Genomic DNA, 19,381 nt, shown 5'->3' on the forward strand with positions numbered 1-19,381 from the left:
TTCTATTGTGTGGTCCATTTCACTGATCCTGCTTGGTCAAGACGTGGACGGATAAATTACCAATGAGTTTTTTTTTATTATTATTTAAATACACTTTTTTAAAAAAATTGTTTTTATTGAATTTTTGTGTATTTCATACAGAATATCTCAAACAATCTTAATCATCTTTATACCGCCATCCCCACTGGAGCCATAACTGTCATCCGTGTTAACGGCCCACTGTGTCAAGTCAATGTCCTCAGACATTCCCCAGTACACGTCCATCCACTGAGGCCTAGTCATCCTTGTTTTAGGAAGATCAGTTCTTCCTTGCCTAGCAGTAATCAGTTGCCAGTGTTTCTTCAGCTGAGATTGGGGCATACTGTTCATTTCCTGAGTTTTATGCTGTCTGTGTTTGCATGGGACTTGTGTATGGTGACACACTGCCATAGAATCATATGAGCAGGGTCCCAGGAGCTTGTAGGACTAATTCCATATGATCATGCACCTCCTCCCTAGCTCTTAAAACCTTTCTGCTCCCTCTTCCACAATGGTCCCTGAGCCGTGGGTGGGTGAAATTTAATATAGAAGTCCACGGACCAGCATTCTGCAGACTCTTATTTGGCCATTTGTGACCTTTTATGTTCCTGTCCCTCTGTTGAATGAAGGAGCTTCATTAATGAGAATTGAAAGATTCATTAGTGTCCTCTTCTCTTACCCCTGTTCTATGTTCCATGAGACTTAGGTGTAGAGGTTACATTGTAGATGTGTCCCTTAGGCCTAGGCAACTCAAAGACAATATCTGCATACGATCAGTTGTGTGGTACTTGGTAATAGCCTCCAAGCAGTGCAAAATAAGCTGCTTTGTTGAGTGGGGATCGGGATATTTGTAACTACAAGGATACATACTTTACACATAGTAAGAAATTACATTAGTCTAGGGGTATGACACTCTTGGGGTTTTCTCTGATCTATGACCACTCTAGCCATGTAGTTTGCTCCCATTGAGTGGGCTGTTACTGCACCAATGTCCTATGCTGTGCTGGCCATTGATGTAATTTGGTCTTGAAGCTGGTGTTGGATCATTGATTGATACTTCCCTTCAGAGCACACTCCAAAGCTATGAGAACTAGCTTTCAGGGGAAGGGGTTGCAAATCCGTTGCAGCTGTCTTGCTCCAAATCCTGTGCCCGAATTTATGTCCTGTCTTCAGCAGTAGGATCTTACCTTCAAGTTCTGGGAGGGCATCAAGGGCTGTGCCAATAGCCTCTGTAATTTGGGGAGTCTCTTGGACCACCCTGGTCAACTCAAAGAAAGGTATCTCCTGTCTGGCACTGTTTCTTGTTATGTGGCTTTTAGCTATACACATGGACTCATGTAGAGAAACTGTATGTGTAATTTGTCATTAGGTTGTTGGAGTATTATGATTTCCTCTGTTTTTTGTTTTTAAAAACTAGCTAGGCATTATTATCTCCCCTCTCTCTCCCTAACCCTTCTGCCATGGCTTCCCTATATAAAGTGTCCCCATTTTCCCCATTTCTCCCTTGATAATACCAGTCTCCTGTGGTCCCACCACCTCTCTTGAGCTCCTTTCCCTTTATCCCCAAGGTTCCTTGTATAACCCTCCTTCTCCCCTCCCATTTAAATAGCCCCATTTTTATCCATTTCTCCCATAGTAACACACCTGTCTCCTACTGTTCTCAGATTCTTTACCTCCCTGGTTCCTTTTGAAAACATGTCAAAAATTAAAAACCAATGAAGCATAAGTGCCTTATGGCTTTCTTGGCCCTAAAAGGAGGAGAGGTACATGAAGAGTTTCACCTTAGTTTTGAACTGACTGGAAGGAATTACCCAGAAAACAAAAGCTTGGAGAAATGTCTGAAGCACAGAATGTGAGCTGTGTTCTGGTGCTGCCCTTCTCTTAAGTGGAAATCAGAGTAACATATGGTCATTGGCTGCAAGGCACTTAGTATCCCGAGCCCCCAATTAGGGGAAAAAAAAAAATCTTTACTAGCCCTTTTGTGGTTTTTCTCCTCCCAGTGAGATGATTTAAATCTCCTAAATATTCTCAAGTTCACTATTTACCAAATAGGTCATTTTAATTTCTGTGGAATTCGGATGCACCAATTCATTCCAGGTAAAAGATTCCAAGTGAAGTGAGTGTCTCCATGTTGAGGTCTTTGCTCATATCACTTATTAAAATAGCAGTTATAAATAGACTGGGGGTAGGAAATAAACTTGAAATAAGGAGACAGAATAAAAGCAGTTTAAAAAGATCCATTTTCCAACCGGTATGTTAAAAAGTTTAATTCAGTAACATTGTAAGGCAACAATCAATCTTCAACAAATCAGCAAACCAGTGAAAAGGTGGACACATTTCCTCAGCAGCTTCCTGAGTTAGCAGGCTGGCTATGGCCCCTGCATTGCTATACCTGGGAGAATCAACCTTGTTTAAGATAGCTGGACTGTGGGAACACTTCTTGCAATGATCTTTTTTTTTTAATATTTTATTATTTTTATGTGTAGGAGTGTATTGCCTGCATTTGTGTGAGTGCACTCGTGTCCTGCAATGCCTCAGAGGTCAGAAGAGGGCTTCAGATTCCCCTGGAACTGAAGTTAAGGACAGTTTCTAGCCGCCATGTGGGTGCTGGAAATTGAACCCAGGTCCTCTTTAAGAGCACTCAGTGCTCTTAACCGCTGAGCCATCTCTCCAGCAGCCCCGCAACGATCATTCTTAGACCAAATAACAGAAGGACTCTGAAATCACAATTGTTTATACTTCTCCCTGAATGTGCAGTACTGTGCTACTAATATTTACATTCACTATGGGGAAAATGCATCTGTTGGAGCTTGAAAAGATCCTTTTAGAAGTAAATTACTCAAATGATCAGATAATCTTTCAAAAGAGGGCACTTAAGTTTAATCTTGGAGGTACTGATAAGGAAAGAGTGTGCTTGTTAGCAAAGTCATGAATACTGATATAATTATTTGACCATTTCTAGCCTTAAAACAACTTCCCCCAGAATATTAAGCATGCCATGAACTTAGTGAGCCTCTTATTACTGAATGAACAATATCAAAGCTTCATAATGCTAAAGAAAATCAAAATCATTTGCATAGAGAAATAACCCAAAGGAAAAAGGAAACCATGATTATGTTGAACAGGAGAAACAGCATCCTTCCCAAGGGCGTGGGGGAGTCAGAGAAACCCCAGGAACAGAATATAGGCATATATTTTGAAATTCATTGAGCTATTACTACTGTTACTTATTTTCCACAGACATAATTCTGTACAGGCTATACATAAACCCTGAAAACCTTTATGTACTACCTGACAGATATGTATGCAGCAGGAGCCAGACACTTGAAGCACTGACAAGACACTATTTCTACAAGTCCAGTAAAAGCAGAGACTCCAATGTGCAGTGTTGATAAATATGATAACCAGCATGTTACCATTCAGCTCTGGCCACAGCCCTGATGTCTGCATGGGCCCAGTTGGTCCATGTAGAGTAGGCAGGCGATATAAGGAACATGATTAAGAAACTTAAACACATCATACATGTAACACCAGCAGTTTTAAGAAAGTTTTCCCCTGCAGTGCACACTATGCTCTTGTTGTTCAGTCTGAGGGTCGCTTTCTTTGAGAAAAACTCCTCTTGCTCCCACAAGACCTGAGAAGTTATTGTTTTGTTTTTTCTTTACTATGGCTTTTCTTTCAACTGTGTTTTGGCCCATGTTTGCTAACTCAAATTTTGTCTGACATTTTACATGAAACCCTAGCATAATTTGTCACTCATCAACCTTATCAACCCTGTCACCTCTGGAATCTACAGAAGCCACAAGAGGCACTACAATCTATCACAGACCTCACAGCTACATCTACATCTTCAGAATGAAAAACACCTTTAAGGCCAAGCGCTGCCATTATGTAGGATCTGGACACTCACAGAGATAAAGGTACAGTGGTCTCATTCCTGTATAAGTCACAAACTTAAGTGTCAGGAAAGCCAGTCTCACTGACATACTAAGAAATTATTCAGCTGGCTAGAAAACAAAACCCAGTGCATCAACAAAATTATGTCCTAAAGGATTAACTTTGTGTAACAGAAGATTCCTATTAAAATATAAAAAGAATAAATAATTATAAAATGCCTAACACTCCTGACTCTCCTCCCACCTTGCTCTTCCACCTCAGAATAGCCATGCTGGCCACTCAGTGCTCTGGGGAAGGAAGTTCAGGTCCTGTGCTTACCCAAATAAAACAGCCCATGAAAATGAAAACTGAGAGGGAAATGTAGCTGCAGAAATGTGCCCCTCCACAGGTTAGTGACAGGGAGCATGTGTTAGAAGGAAACAGACATTGAATACCAGGAAAGCAGCATAGAAGTAGCTTCAGCAATGGGGAGTCAGCCCAGGGCGCTGCACCATGGTCTAGGCTTTCAGAACAGAACACAAGGCTGCCTCTCAGAGCCCTGAAGGTGTAGCACTGCTTCCACAGCTCTACGGCAGTCACTTTTTAATGACCTGCAGTTATAGCTCAAGGAGAACTGTACCCCAGTGAATGGTATTTTACCCCTCATCCACTGACAGAACAAATGAGCTTACCTATTTCATTAACAGTGATCTGACGGTCTACATCTTTCTTAATTCTCAAAGGATGTCAGTGGTATGCTGCCTCTTCCTCATAGTCATATAAAATGACATGTTTAAGTAGCAGTACCCACCACATGTGCTTAAGTGCCAGAAAACTGGAGTTTTCAAGTGATAGAAAGGTCAGTATCCCAATGTTTAAACCATACAGTGGTTGGCTCTGAAGTGTTAACCCAAAAAGCTCTTTCAGCATACCCTCATTAAAGTTCACTGATTTGTGTTACAAACACCCATGTAACACAGGAGAGCAGCTGTCACTTACACTTACAGAATATCCACTGAGCATCTACTCCAACCTCATCCACAAGCTTAAAACACAAAGAGACTGTAGGTGCACACCCACGCAGAGGGAAATGTCCAATCTGGAAATTTCTCCTTCAGAGCATCTAGCTGAGAGGATCTCTTGTCTTCCCCAGATAGATAGTGGGCAGCAATGGCCACAGTGACCATTCCTTCAGGCTGTTCTTCTGAGACCTGGTAGAGAAAATCAGTTAGTTCTCGAAAGCCAGAACACTGAAGTCCAAGGTTCTTGTTAAATACCACCTGGGAGCCTGGGAAATTCCCACCTGCACTTCTATCCAGAACTGCCATGCAGAGGCCTGGAGCCCATGGGAGTAAAACACAAAGTAATCCCCTCCTTTGCTTGTGACTGGGGTGCCATTGCCAAGAGACCACTGAGAAAGTGTTGACCCTTTGTGGGCTCGAACATAGAAAGACATATGGCTTGGTCCTGTAAGATAAGAGGGACAAAGAATATCTAAGTCAATCAGTAATGACAAGAAAAGCAATAAACTGAACCACCCAAATGATACCCATGAAGCTTCCTGTGTGGTATGACTTTAAATGGACTCACCATTTACTAGTTTACTAGTTTGGGCATTCTTCATGTAACAACACGGTTAAGTAATGAGACAAGAGAAAAGGCAGACTCTAAGTGAGAAAGCCCATGTAGAGTGCCGATTGAATTCACCCAATCTCTGAGTTACCCCCCCCAAAAAAAAAGGTTACAGGAGTAGCTGAAAGACAGTCTGCCTACAGTGAGTTCCTTAAGACTCTCAAGATTGGATAAGGGCAATCAACTCATATCACTAATTAACATGTTATCACAGAAAAATCTAGTATACTGTTTTAACTGAGTATCAATGTACTACATCCTAGTCAAATGGGCACATAAAAGTTAACCTCCACATTTCCACAAAGGACAAGTCATTAGAAAGAGAAATAATCGATCCTAATGTACTTATTTAAAAACAAAACAAAACAAAACAACAACACCCTAGTTGGACCTATTTGGCATATAAACTCTTAATAGCTGCGGAGGATGAGAACATTTCCTGTATCTTGAAAGTCTTTTCTCAAAGATCTCGTACCCTACTGACAAAAATGCCCAGGTCGGTTGCTAATGACAAAACTGCCAGGTTTAGTAATTCAACGTGCCTTGAGTGTGAGAGTGCGTATTCCAAGTGCCTGGCACACAGAAGAAAATATAGTCAGGGCAGTTGTTCAGACCAAGAGCATGTCACTGACTGAAGGTGCAACAAGAGGAGGGCTGAGAAAAGTCTGGAATGCCTAAGAGTTCTCACGCCAAAGACCTAAAATGCTGAATCTGAAACCATTCTGCAAGCAACAGACCTTCATTAAGTTGTTTTAAAGTCAGGAAGGGACATAGTCAAATCTAGTACAAGATAAACAGGTTAACACTGTGAAGGAAATCCTAGGGACACTTACAGGCCTTACAGGCAGAATGCCAGTTGGAAATCTGGAAGGGCTAACTACTAGTTTTAAACATGGAAAAGGGAACAGAATGCACCAAGAAAGCTAAAGTCCATCTACCAATGGCAGGTCAAATGCTACTGTGGATCTATTTAACAATGAACCTGTATCTAACACAAAAGACTTTCAATAAGGCTCCATAAAAGTCAGAGCCTGAGCCAGTACACGTCCATTAATGCCTCAGGAGGCCGAGGCAGGAAAATCATGAGTTTAAAGGCAGCCTTTTTTTAATTTAAAGTAAAAAACCTAAAGGAAATATAAGCTTTTAAGCTGGTAATCATTTAACCTAGAGGAGGGAAACTGTACGCAACTTATTAAAAAGTTTAAGTAGCTGGGTGTGGTGGTGCACGCCTTTGATCCCAGCACTTGGGAGGCAGAGGCAGGTGGATCTTTGTGAATTCAAGGCCAGCCTGGTCTACATAGTGAGTTCCAGGACAGCTGGGGCTACAGGGAGACCCTGTCTCAAAAAGACAAAAAAAAAGTTTAAGGAACAAAGAAAAAGTGTAGTATGCTTTGGAGACCAACTTTATGTACTCCCAAAGAGGGGTGAACTGAGAAGCTGACCACATGCAAGTCCACAGCAACCATTAAAATACATGTATCTGGGCTGGGAATGTAGTTTAGTTGGTAGAATACTTGCCTGGCATAAACAAAGCCCTCACTTCAATCCTCAGCACCACATAAACCAGGTATTGTGGCACATTCCTAGAATTCCTGCACTTGGGAGGTAGATGCAGGATGATCAGAAGTTAAAGGTCAGCCTTGGTTACATAGTGAATTTCAGGCCACAAAGGGATACGTGATAACTCTGTCTCAAAAGTATAATTAATAGAAAGTGAAACAAATAGAGCATACAAGATGTTTAATTAGAACTTGAGAAGGCAGGTATAACATAGGTAACTCCAACCTACATTAAGAAGAACTAGGGGCTAGAGAGATGGCTTAGGGGTTAAGAGCACTGGCTGCTCTTGCAGTGGACTGGAGTTTGAATTCCAGCATCCACATGGCAGCTAACAACTGTCTGTAACTCCAGTTCTAAGGGATCCAATGCCTTCTGACCTCCACGGGTCTCACACAATATGGGTGTACTTACATACATGCAAGCAATGCACTCATACACATAAAATATATTTTTTTAAGTGAAGAAAGAAAAGAACTCAATGGATAAAGCACTTGCTGCAAAACCACATAGACTTGGGAGTTGAAATCCCCAGAACCCACATAAATGACAGGTAATTTCTGACAGGATTCCCCAGTGCAAGTTGGCTAGTAACACTAGCCCATACCAAGCTTTGGGTTCAGTGGAGACCCTGCCCTAATAAATTAAGGTGAAGCAATCAAGGAAAACTCAGTGTCAGCCTTGGGGTTACACACAAATGCGCATACACACATACATACATATGTAAAAAATAAAAAGGAAGCTCATAAGAATAAGTGACACTAAATACATTTTTTTCTTATTTTAATTGGCCTAAAAACTAACAAATTTCCCTTTTCAAAATCATAAATATGGGTAGGGACATACCTTTAATCCCAACTCTCAAGAGGCAGAGGCAGGAGGATGTCTGTGAGTTTGAGGCAAGCCTAGTCTACATAGTGAGTTCCAAACCAACCAGAGCTGTATAGTGAGACCCTGTCTCAACAACAAAAATCCTAACATGAACCATGTATTTATCAAAGTATGCTTAAATTTAGCTTATGTTTGGATGACAAAATAATGACACAGGGAATTATTATTTTTTTATGTTTTTAAAAAATAATTTATTATTTTTATTTGTGTATGTGTATATTGTCTGCATGTAGGTAAGTGCACCCGTGTCATGCAATGCCCACGGAGGACAGAAGAGGCTGTCGGATCCCCTGGAACTGGAATTATGGACAGTTGTTAGCTGCCATGTGGGTGCTGGGATTTAGACCCGGTCTTCTGCAAGAACAACCAATGTTCTTAACCACTGGGCCATCTCTCCAGCCCCAAGAATTATTATTTTAATATAAAATACATCTATAATTCCAACATTGGTAAGGCAGAGGAAGGAGAATCACAAGCTGAGGCAAGCCTGGGCTTCAGAGCAAGACCTGTCTCAAATAAAAAGCACACTATCCATGAAGGAGTACAGTGTTACTTGAAAGGAAGCTTGGATTAGCTGTAGATGTACATTGCAAAAACTAAAAAAAAACTTTTAACATGGCTGGAGAGACAGCTCAGTGGTTAAGAGCACTCACTGCTCTTCCAGAGGGCTCAAGTTCAGTTTCCAACGCCCATATTGCTTAGCTCACAACCACCCATAGTTCCAGGGGATCCAGCACCCTTGTGTAGCCACCATGGGCACCCACACACACAGCATACACTCAGAGAGATATACACATACATAAACAAAAATAAATCTTAATAAAAGAAAACCATAATTTATACTAAAAAAAAAGGTAAGAAAATGGAATCATTTTCTTTCTCAGTTAAAGCTATATAAGGCAGCTGATTACTACTGGGTGAGGAAGAGCTGATCTTAAAGGGAGGGACTCTAGATAGGCTGACTAGACCTCAGTGGATGAACTTGCACTGAGGAATGTCTGGGGACACTAACGACTCAACAGACCTTAACACAAATGACAATGCATAAATTCCAATGGTGGGGGGCCTATGGGAAGGTGCCAGTGGGGAAGGGGGTATAATAATGATTAAGATGTTTGGTATGAAATACACAAAAATTCAATTAAAAATTTACAAAAAAAAAAAAAAAGGATAGAAGCAGTTAAAAAACTAAAGCAGAAAAAGAGTGGAAGACAAGAAAAATACAGAAAATATTAACACATGTTGATAATTACTGTGAATGTCAATGGTCTAAATACACTAACAGATTTTTAGAGTGGGTCATGAAGCAAGACCCAACTATGTACTGTCCACAAGAAATCCTCCTTAATGAATATATATAGATTAAAAGTAAATGGAAGGTGCTGGGGATGAAGCTCAATGGTAGAGCATTTGTCTAGTATGCATAAGGATCAGGGTTCAATCTCAAGCATAAAAATAAGGAAATAAATATAAATGGAGAGAGAAAGATATACAATGTTAACAGTAACTAAAAGAAATCTTTGGAGAGCTAGACCATTCAGACTTCAAAACAAGGAAAAATCTCACTGATGAAAAGGCAATACATAAGGTCAATCATCCGTTGACTTCAAGGGCCTAAGTGACAATCATAGAATTCATCCAACAGTAGCAACACACACATTCACAGTTCACAAGGAACCAGGTCCTCACCATACAGCACATCCAACAAATTTAGGTCAGAAATCATGATTTCTCAGGTTAAATTGAGATTAAACAAGGAATTGGTGTTAGAAAAATAGCTTGAAAATCCTAAATTATCTGGAAACTAAAGAACATACTTCTAAATAACAAGTGGGTCAATAAATCTCAAGGGCTGGGATAAAGCTCAGTGTTAGAGCATTTGCCTGGCACAGGTGAAGTTTTGGGTTCAATCCCCAGCACAGCAAAGTAACAGCTGCCAAGAAAAGAATTTTTAGATGGTTTTAACTAATTTAACACTAAAATATAACTTAAAATTTGGGGGAATCTAGACCCAGCTTCTTAAACTGTGCCACAACTCACTACAGGTTGTAAAATAATGTGTGTGGGGGGGTGGGAGTGGGTCAAAAATATTGGCAACAGTAAAAGGTTTTTGAACACAGAACAACCAAAATTGCAAAATCAAACATGTAACGAATCCAAGGTATTCTATGATGCATCACATGACTTCACTGCAGCTTTGGGTTTTTTATTATACATACAAAGTTTGCTTCTCTTACAGAAACATAATGATTTAATTAAGGGAAACATACACTTTTAATATTCCTTACCATTGTTCCTCAGCATGTATCAGATTTGTATATCTTTGGACTGGAATATGTTAGACTTTAATGTTAAGATTGCTGTTTGAATTCCTGATGAGTTTTATAAAAAGATTAATTGAATTCTGGGTTGAGATTAGGACAGAATTTCCAACAATTTCTGAAATGGCCCTAAACATACTTCTGTCATTTTGTACTACATATTTATGGGAAGCAGTGTTCTCAGCACTGATAATTATAAAACTAAAGTATCAGTCAACTTTGGAAAACACCATTATCAGATGCTCTACATCCTGCAGTATCAAATATTTAGCTAGAACTTAATTTTTTATGTCAAACTAAATAGGCACATCCACCACATTAGTATACTAATTTGCTTTTGTCTTTAATAACTCATAAAATTATATGTATACCAAGGAATTTTTTAAAAATAAAATTCTTGGGGGCTGGAGAGATGGCTCAGCAGTTAAGAGCACTGACTGCTCTTGCAGAGGACCCAGGTTCAATTCCCAGCACCCACATGGCCGCTACAAACCGTCCTTAACTCCAGTTCCAGGTGAATCCGAAGCCCTCTTCTGACCTCCACAGCACTGCATGACACAGGGTCACTCACATACATGCAGGTAATACACTCATACATATAAAATTAAAAAATTAAATATTTTTAAAATTTTCTTTATGATTCATTATCAGAAAATGTTTGATTTTTATATACCTATTTTAATCCACAGGATTACATAAGAATTTCTCAGGTAAAAAGGAATTGTAAGTGGAAAAAGCTTGAGCCCTGAACAGGAGCACAAGCAATGTTCAGAAGGAAATTGATAGCACTGACTGCATGTATTAAAAGCAATTGCCTAAAAGCAGTAAGTTAAGCTTCCATTTTAGTAGGCTAGAGAAAGCAGGGCAAATTAAATCAAAGGCAAACAGAACATAAGAAATAGTAGCTAGTACATAAATCAAGAAAAACAGAACTCAAAAAAAAATCAACTAAGAGCTAGTTTTTTAAAATTTTTATTCATTATTTTCATTTTATGTGTATGAGTGTATTGCTTGCATGTCGGTAAGTGCACCTGTGTTATACAGTGCCCACAGAGGTCAGAAGAGATAAGATCCCCTGGAACTGGGGTTACAGACAGTTGTTAGCCACCATGTGAGTGCTGGGAACCAAACCTGGGTCCTCTGCAAAAGCAACTAGTGTTCTGAACTACTGAGCCATCTCTCTAGCCCCAACAACTAAGTGTTTTTTTGTTCTTTTTTTAACGATTAATAAAATTAATCAGGCTGTACCTTTGCTCAATTTATTTGTAAATGTAAAACTGTTCTAAATAATAAAATGTGTTAAATTTTCTTTTAGGAACTTGGTTTTAGTTGCTGTTAGAAATATCATATATAAGGTTCCCTGTGTGATGGTACATGGTTCCGGCAGGAAGACCATGACTTAAGAGTCTAGCCTAGGCTATACAGTGAGACTGTCTCAAAGGGAAAGCAAAGAAACAACAACAACAAGAAAACACTCTTGAGGTCGTCTGAAGTTACTTTAATATGCTGGAAAGGAAGACATACATATACCTTATTAAAAAGCTTAAGAAGTAGGGACTGGAGAGATGGCCTGATGGTTAAAAGCACTGGCTATTCTTGCAGAAGACGGGTTCAGTTCCCAGCACCCACATAGTGGCTAACAACCGCTGGTAACTTTTAGTTCCAGGGGGTGATCTGACGCCCTCTTCTGGCCTCCACAGGCATTGCACACACAGGTAGATTTACATACATGCAGGCAAAACACTCACACACATAAAATAAACATTTTTTTAAAAAGCTTAAGAACTGAAGAAATAAAAAAACTATCATCAGACTTACCTGTTGCTTCAAAGGTCAACTTTACAGAATCCCACGGTGTCCACTCTTTGGATATAAGTCTGAAATGAGCAGGATTTCTTGGAGAAATTTCTGGAGCAGGAAGATACCAATTTTTCCTATTTATAAATATTTAGGATGTCTTATTAGTTGATATCCATAACTCACAGCAGAGTTCAGAACACAAGGATATCTTCAGCTATAAAAAAAAAACCCCAATGACTATACTAAATGATGCCAGCTCTCTGAAGTCCAGGTTACTGTATAATAAAATCTTCCCAAACAAAGGACTGTTTCTTCTAATTACTATTTCTTCTAATCCAAGCTTGAAGTGCTAAACCTAAGAACTTCCCAGAGGCCAGGATGCAACTGTAACTACTATGTTTAGTATATAAATTAGGAGGATTACACTTTCTAACTACTCAGGTTTCTTGAAGAAAGATTTTCTACACTTGAAAAAGAAAATTCCTGTCTAAAGTTTTGTAGTAACATAAAAACATTACAAACAGCACTTGACATGTGAATTCAGGTTAAGTTTCAGTTAAAAAGAATAATGATATTGTAATAAGATCTGAGAACAAACTCCCAATTTAAGCAAAAAGTAATGAACCAACCTGATCAGAAAGTGCACTGGAAGATACCATGGAAAACCACAGAGTGGGGCATTCTCCTCACAGTGAGCTCGGATTGTGTCATTGATCTCAGGAATATGAGGTGTTACATGAGACATTCCAGTGTAATCAAACCCATTGATCCATATTCCAGAGTCCCTTTTAACTATGCTTCCTTCCAAGTTATGAAACGTTCTACTCATATGCTGCAAAGAAAAGAATACTGAGAAGATTTCAACAAGTACACCCACATTCCCACCCAGTTTAATAAGATGAATAAGACCTGACCAAGAACTGATTAGAAATGGGGGAACCAAAAGAAGACGGTCACTATTAAGTTACTATTAGTGGTGGATTTTTTTCTTTTAAGCTAGATGAGGATATATAAATAGTTGTTTTATTATATATCACAAATATAGTTGAATGCATATTTAAATTATATATAAAAAATTGGCCAGGGACAGCAGTGTATGTTTACAGTCCTAACTACTCAGTAGGAGGAAGTGAAGAATCACGTGAGCCCAGGAATTCACAAAAAGCACGAGCATTATAGCAGGGGGAAAAAAAATTACTGCCTTTAATCTCAGTACTAGGGAGGCAGAGGTAGGCAAATCTTTATGAGATCGAGGCTAGCCTAGTCTACATAGTGAGTTCCAGGCCAGCTGGGGCTACAGGGAGACCCTGTCTCAAAAACAAACAACAACAAAAAAGAAACCAAACTTTTTAAAACAAATACATGCTAAGCACATAAGTACATCCACACTCATTCTCATTTGGTGTATTACGTGAAGCTAATTCATGTGTAGAGAAAAACAGGAATGGCAGCACACTGCTTCAGTGCTATGATTCATTTTAAATAGTTGTATTAACAGGAGAAAACAGCCTGAAGAATGTCAAACAACAAAGGAAAAAGGCTTACACAGAGCAGAAATTGGCAAAGTGACACTGACAGACCACTGACTTTGTCTCTGGAGTCAATAAAACTTTATACACATATAGGCTTAGGTATAGAGTGTTGCTGCTTTCACTCTATAAAAATAGATAATGTGATAGCGACTACACAGATGACAGGACCTAAAATGTTTCTTCTGCCCTTCACAGGGAAAAGTATCCCAAAACAAATCAAAGCAGGATCTTTTATAAAAACAAAGCTTTTCCCAAATACTACTGCCAAGGTTATAAAAATTAATGTGCCACTGAAAACCCCATTGAACCTCTAGAAAACTATGTTCTTCATTCACTAAAGGTTACAAATTACAAACCTTGTCACATAAAATCGACTAGTGTATCCTTTAGGAGTATAAACAAAGGACATTTGGGCCCCTTTCAAAATCAAGTTCAAGTATTTTTAATTTGTCTAGTCCTTGAATAATTATCTAAGTATGACTCTGTTGGCACTGTGTGGCCACTCCACAACCTCTGCCTCGGATGGAACTGAAGCTCTGGCTCTGCAGCACTACCTCTAAAAGGTTTGAAAAACCCTGAGATCCAAAGTTCTAACTCTTAAGAGATTGTTCTAAAGCTATTATTATTGTTATTATTACTGTTGTTGTTGTCTTTTTGAGACAGGGTCTCCTTGTACTCACAAAGATCCACCTCTGCCTCCCAAGTGCTGGGAATAAAGGCATGCATCACCACACCCAGCCCAAAGTTATTATATTTTCATCATGTTACTCTGAATATTACTTAAGATCAATTTTACCAGCAATTTTTAATTTCTATTTTATTTTGCCAGTTAATAGTTTGAGATTTTTATTCAATCTTCAGACATTTATACAATCTGTGTTTTCAAAAATTCATTATTTGCAGATACATACAGAATTTTATACTTTGAATAGTAATAAAACAAGCTCCTCTTCAGTTCCACCTACTGGGAGGTATCTCGCTAATGAGAATGCCCTTCATGGTCAGTCTGTTCCTTGCTGTCTTACACAACCAGATCTAGAAAACTAAATAGGCCAAAAAATCAGTTTCCTGTTCACTAGTTTAAGCTCAAAACACTCAAGACAAGTTTCATCTCCTGAATTGAAATGCTCCATGAAGAATTGTTCTTACCTGAAGAAACACTCTCTTTGGCTTTGGATTAGCAGGATTGGAGCTATACGGGAAAAAGCTTCCACTACAAACAAGGAGGAATGTAATTGTACACACCAAAGTTAGAGTTAACATGGTTTTTTTGGTGCTTCTGACAAGGTAGATGAAGTTAATCTGAAACACAAGGAACAAAATAGAGAAAAATTACAAATTCATATTACTGGAAGAAAGGTGTTTTAAGCCAGCTTTACTTTGTAGTAAGTATTGTCTAACATGATGAAGAAAAGTTATGAGCATGTAGTAATATACTTTTGACACCAGTAAACAAAACAATAATTCTCAGGTATTTCTATAAGTCAGAGCCTAGAAAATGGCAGGCACCTCCGATTGGTCACAACAGTGCCTTGTGACACGCAGCCAGAATGCAACAGGAAGACTGGAAACAACATAATGATCCTCTGCTCAAAAAGTAGAGAAAACTGGACCAGGTTCCATCAGCAGCCAAGCCACTGCCTTATTTATGGCTCTGTCACTGGCCAACACCACACAGTAGACAACAGTGAATGGAACCAAACATGGCATCAAGGCTGTCACACTGTCAAAGGTAAGCTTTTAAGCTTAACCATGTGTTTCAATAGAATTCTGATTCCATCCCTAATGTTTTTATAACATGCTAAGAGTTAGTGTCACATAAACTAGTTTTTAGATGTGTCTTCTAGAATTTGCCTATAGGTCTGTATGTGAGGGAAACTGAAGTAGTATCACCATTTTAGGTTAACCAATGTCGACACAAATCAATGAATCAGAACTTTGACAGTAAACACGAATGGCTCAGTCTCAAGGTTGACATCCAAAAGAACCCCACAAAACAGACTTAGCCGTTTTTATTGTACACATAGAATATACCTACAGTTCTCTTAGAGGTCTGAAAAACAATTATCTAAACCCAGCTCCAACACGTGTTTCTTCACCTTACTCTCCAGCCCCTGGGTTCATGAAGAACATGAATACATAGATATTTTCATTGAGGGGAAAATGAAAATTAAGCAAGTACTCAAAATCTACTATGCAAAATTAAAGGCTTCTCATGTCCAGTGTTCCAATATCCTGTCCTGGATAATTGCCAACACAACAGTACCATTCCTAGGTGAAAGATCTTATGTTTGTACACAATGTTCAAAAATAAAACACTTAGGGTTTAAGGCAGTAAAGCTAGCAAAACACAACATGTAACGCTATCTGCTCTTCTACCTGTCAAATATTTAAAATGTTTCAAATATTCCACCAAATAATGAGCTTCCCCTCTACTGTAAGACTGGTAAGTTTAGACACACAGTCTGTTAAGTTAAAAATAAATCAATGCTTGCCATAAAGTTACAGTCCTGACACTCTCACGCCAGCTACTGCCAAAATCATCCTAAAATCCAACTAAGCTATTGTTTCCACATTGAAAATCCCTCTTCTCCAAACTGTAGGTTCAACTGTCTACTCCACCCATCTTCTGGAAGGGCCAGCAATGGTTATAAATGAAATGGAATCACAGAATAAAGAAGACAAGGACTGGCCATAAAGAGGCAATACGCTTGGATTCCATAGCTAATCGCTGTTACAATTGTAGGGTCTTAACATGCTGCATCTTATACCACTGTAGGTTCTTAAATGAGTACAAAATAAAATGAAAATGCTATACATGGTGTGCAGTCCTGTAATCTCAGCACGTGGGGGGTGGAGGCAGAAGGATTAGGAGTTTAAGGTCATTTTCAACTGCACAGAAAGTTCAAGGCTAACTTGGGCTACAAGAGACCTTGTCTCAAAAATACCAAAAAAAATAATAATGAAATGAGGAGTGGGGCTAAGGAAATTTGTAAGAACACTAACTAATGCAAGCATGAGGACCTAAGTTTGAATCCCCAGGACCCATGTAAAAAGCCAGCCATGACTGTACGTGCTTATAACCCCAGCATTGGAGGGTGGAGACAGGCAGATCTAAGGGAGTTCCCTGGCCAGCCAGCCTAGCTGAAAAGGTGAGATTCTGGTTCACTGAGAGGCCCTTCCTCAAGGGAATAAGGCAGAGTGATAGAGGAAGGTGCCTGATGTCATCCTCTGCCTTCCTCATGCACACACACCCACACATGTATACACTGCACACACATTTTAAAACGGAGAGCACAAGGACTCTGGCAAGGCTTGTGTGGCTGATGACAGCTGTTTCTTGCTGAGTCTCCTGATCCTACTCCTATCAGCAGTCATCTTTCAGCATTCAGCCAGTTAGTATAACTGGAGTAACAAGAAAGCCTATTAACTGAGCACTTAACAAAAATGTAATTGCTTTCTTTTTGTATTCAAGGAAGCTAGAGAGATGGCTCTGCAGGTAAGAGCACTGGCTGCTCTTACAAAGGACCTGGGTTCAATTCTCAGGACCCACCTGGCAGGTAACAACCGTCTATAACTCCAGTTCCAGGGGAATTGACGCTAGTACTCTTAACCAGTGCTCTTAACCACTGAGCCCCTTCTCAGCCCCTGGAGCCACCAATAGCTTTCAGTGACCTAGTACAGTTAAGTTCACTGAGGGGACCTAATTCACAACACTACTTAAAACAGACTTTCCTCTACAGATGACAGAACTCTATCTCCTTTACACTGTTGTTTGGTTGGAGGATCTCACTGTGTAGCCCAGGATGGCCTGGAATTCATGATCTTCCTGCCTCACCTCAAAAGTGCTGGGATTATGCTTGTGTGCCACCACGCCAAGACCTCTGTCTTCTTTAATCCTCACAATAGCAAACCCATCTGTTACACTTTACATGTGAAATGTCTTTATCCCACAAGCTTATGTGTTTGAACACTTGGTAGGTGCTATTTTGGAAACCATAGAACTTTATGGAGGCAAGATCTAGGTGGAGAAAGGTCAATGGCAGCAAGATCTTAGAGGTATATTATCCCTGGCTCCTTGTCATGATCTCTCCTTCCAGATCTGCCACAGCTCCCAGCACCAGAAGCACTACTATGCCTTTCCCACCACGATGGACTGCACCCTCTGAAACCATGAGCCAAAATAAATCTTTCTTAATTTGTTTTGATCAGGTAGTCTGTAATAGTGATGAGAAAAGCAATTAATACAGTTAACAAATACAGAAATATGGGACTGAAGGTTTAATAATGAAACTAAAATAAGTAAACTCTGTAGGCAACAAAAAATTTTCCATCTATCCCAATAAATGCCAGTAAAAACTAATCATTACTTTGTATTCTTATTTGTTTGTTATATTGTCAGTGGCTAATTTTGTTTTTTCAATACTAGGGAATGTGCCTAAGGCCTCATGCATGTGAGGCAAGTGTTCTACAGTCTCAGCCTTTGATCAGCACCTAAAAGGTAAAATGGTTGGAATGTCCAGTTTCTTTTGTACTAATGCAGCCAATATCAAGCAATCTGCATAATTACTTGACAGGGATACAGGAGCAAACCCATGTTTACAGAGCTTTCCTGGTGACTGAGGCTTCTGTGGATGATGCTGACCATAGTTGTGGTACTCCCCTTACTGCCTTAGGTCTTCAGAACCTGATTTCAGTAAGAGATGCTCTTTACTATAGCAGTATGAAAAAGCTCACTATTTAAACTGTAGGGTTGAAGAGATGGCTCAGCAGTTAAGAGCACTGGCTTCAGTTCCCAGCTCCTACACGGCAGCTAAAAACTATCCATAACTCCATTTCCAGGGGATTTGACACCCTTTGCTGGCCTCTGTAAGCATTTCACACACATGGTGTACTTACATACATGTAGGCAACAAACACATACACTTAAAAATAATAATTTTTTTCAATTAAAATAAAAAATTAAGCTATAATGAAGTCATAACTACTTTCTCTATCTGGTTCCCTAGTCTCACATCTCAAAGCATACCCACAGATACTCAGTAAGCACTTCTTAGGAATTCTGATGAAAAAAGTCACAGAACAGAGACCTGGCTGCCTTCTCTAGAGAGGCTTAGCCTTAGTCCCAGACATCATGCCAAAACCAAGAACTTTGTGTGGGGGTTCTGATCCATACTGCTTAGCAGCCATCTTCTCTCCCCTCTGAAGAATCCCATGGGAAAAGAAGCACAGACAAGCAGAGGTGACTCACGAGAGGGCAGTGCACTGAACAGAATGAAGACATTCCCGCGATGCTCTTATGTTGGTCCATCAAAGTATATTTGGGTATTATCCCAAGAGACAAATTTAATTAATGACTTCTGACATGACAGCAATGAAGCAATAAAGTGGTAATTTTAAAAGTCTCAATAGAATTAATCTTCGGTTACTAGATTCAGCAGCACCAGTAATGGAACTATTATGTATTAACATTGCCTCTAACTGGTATCTTCTAAGCATGCTATCAGGAACTATACTAAAAGTTCAGTAACAGAAAAATCTTCAAAGGTTTTCATGTGGTATATGTTCTACAAGTTCATACTCAGATAGTATGAAAGGCTGTTTGAAAAGAGGGGGTGGAAGCTAGTTATAATGGCTCCATGCACAGGAGGCTGAGGCAGGAGCACTGCCGTTTGTTCAAGGCCAACCTCGGTTACACAGTGAGTTCCAAGCCAGACTGTGATATAGAATGAGGTCCTGTCGAGAGGGGGAGGA

General features: G+C 39.5%; 1 protein-coding gene across 1 annotated transcript in view; it reads right to left on the reverse strand.

The window, feature by feature from the left end:
• Positions 1–2,256: 2,256 nt before the first annotated feature.
• Positions 2,257–19,381, reverse strand: part of Ermp1 (endoplasmic reticulum metallopeptidase 1) — a 51,042-nt gene continuing 33,917 nt past the window's right edge. Inside the window, exons 11-15 of the mRNA XM_008851191.2 lie at positions 14,777–14,929; positions 12,725–12,927; positions 12,114–12,229; positions 5,198–5,361; positions 2,257–5,105 (exon numbers count right to left, since the gene is read on the reverse strand). Of these exons, the coding sequence (XP_008849413.1) occupies positions 4,941–5,105; positions 5,198–5,361; positions 12,114–12,229; positions 12,725–12,927; positions 14,777–14,929 (801 nt within the window). The 3' untranslated portion in view covers positions 2,257–4,940. The remainder of the gene's footprint in view (positions 5,106–5,197; positions 5,362–12,113; positions 12,230–12,724; positions 12,928–14,776; positions 14,930–19,381) is intronic.

The sequence above is a fragment of the Nannospalax galili genome, unplaced genomic scaffold, assembly GCF_000622305.1.
Source record: "Nannospalax galili isolate Female #2095 unplaced genomic scaffold, S.galili_v1.0 scaffold86, whole genome shotgun sequence".
Lineage (NCBI taxonomy): Eukaryota > Metazoa > Chordata > Mammalia > Rodentia > Spalacidae > Nannospalax > Nannospalax galili.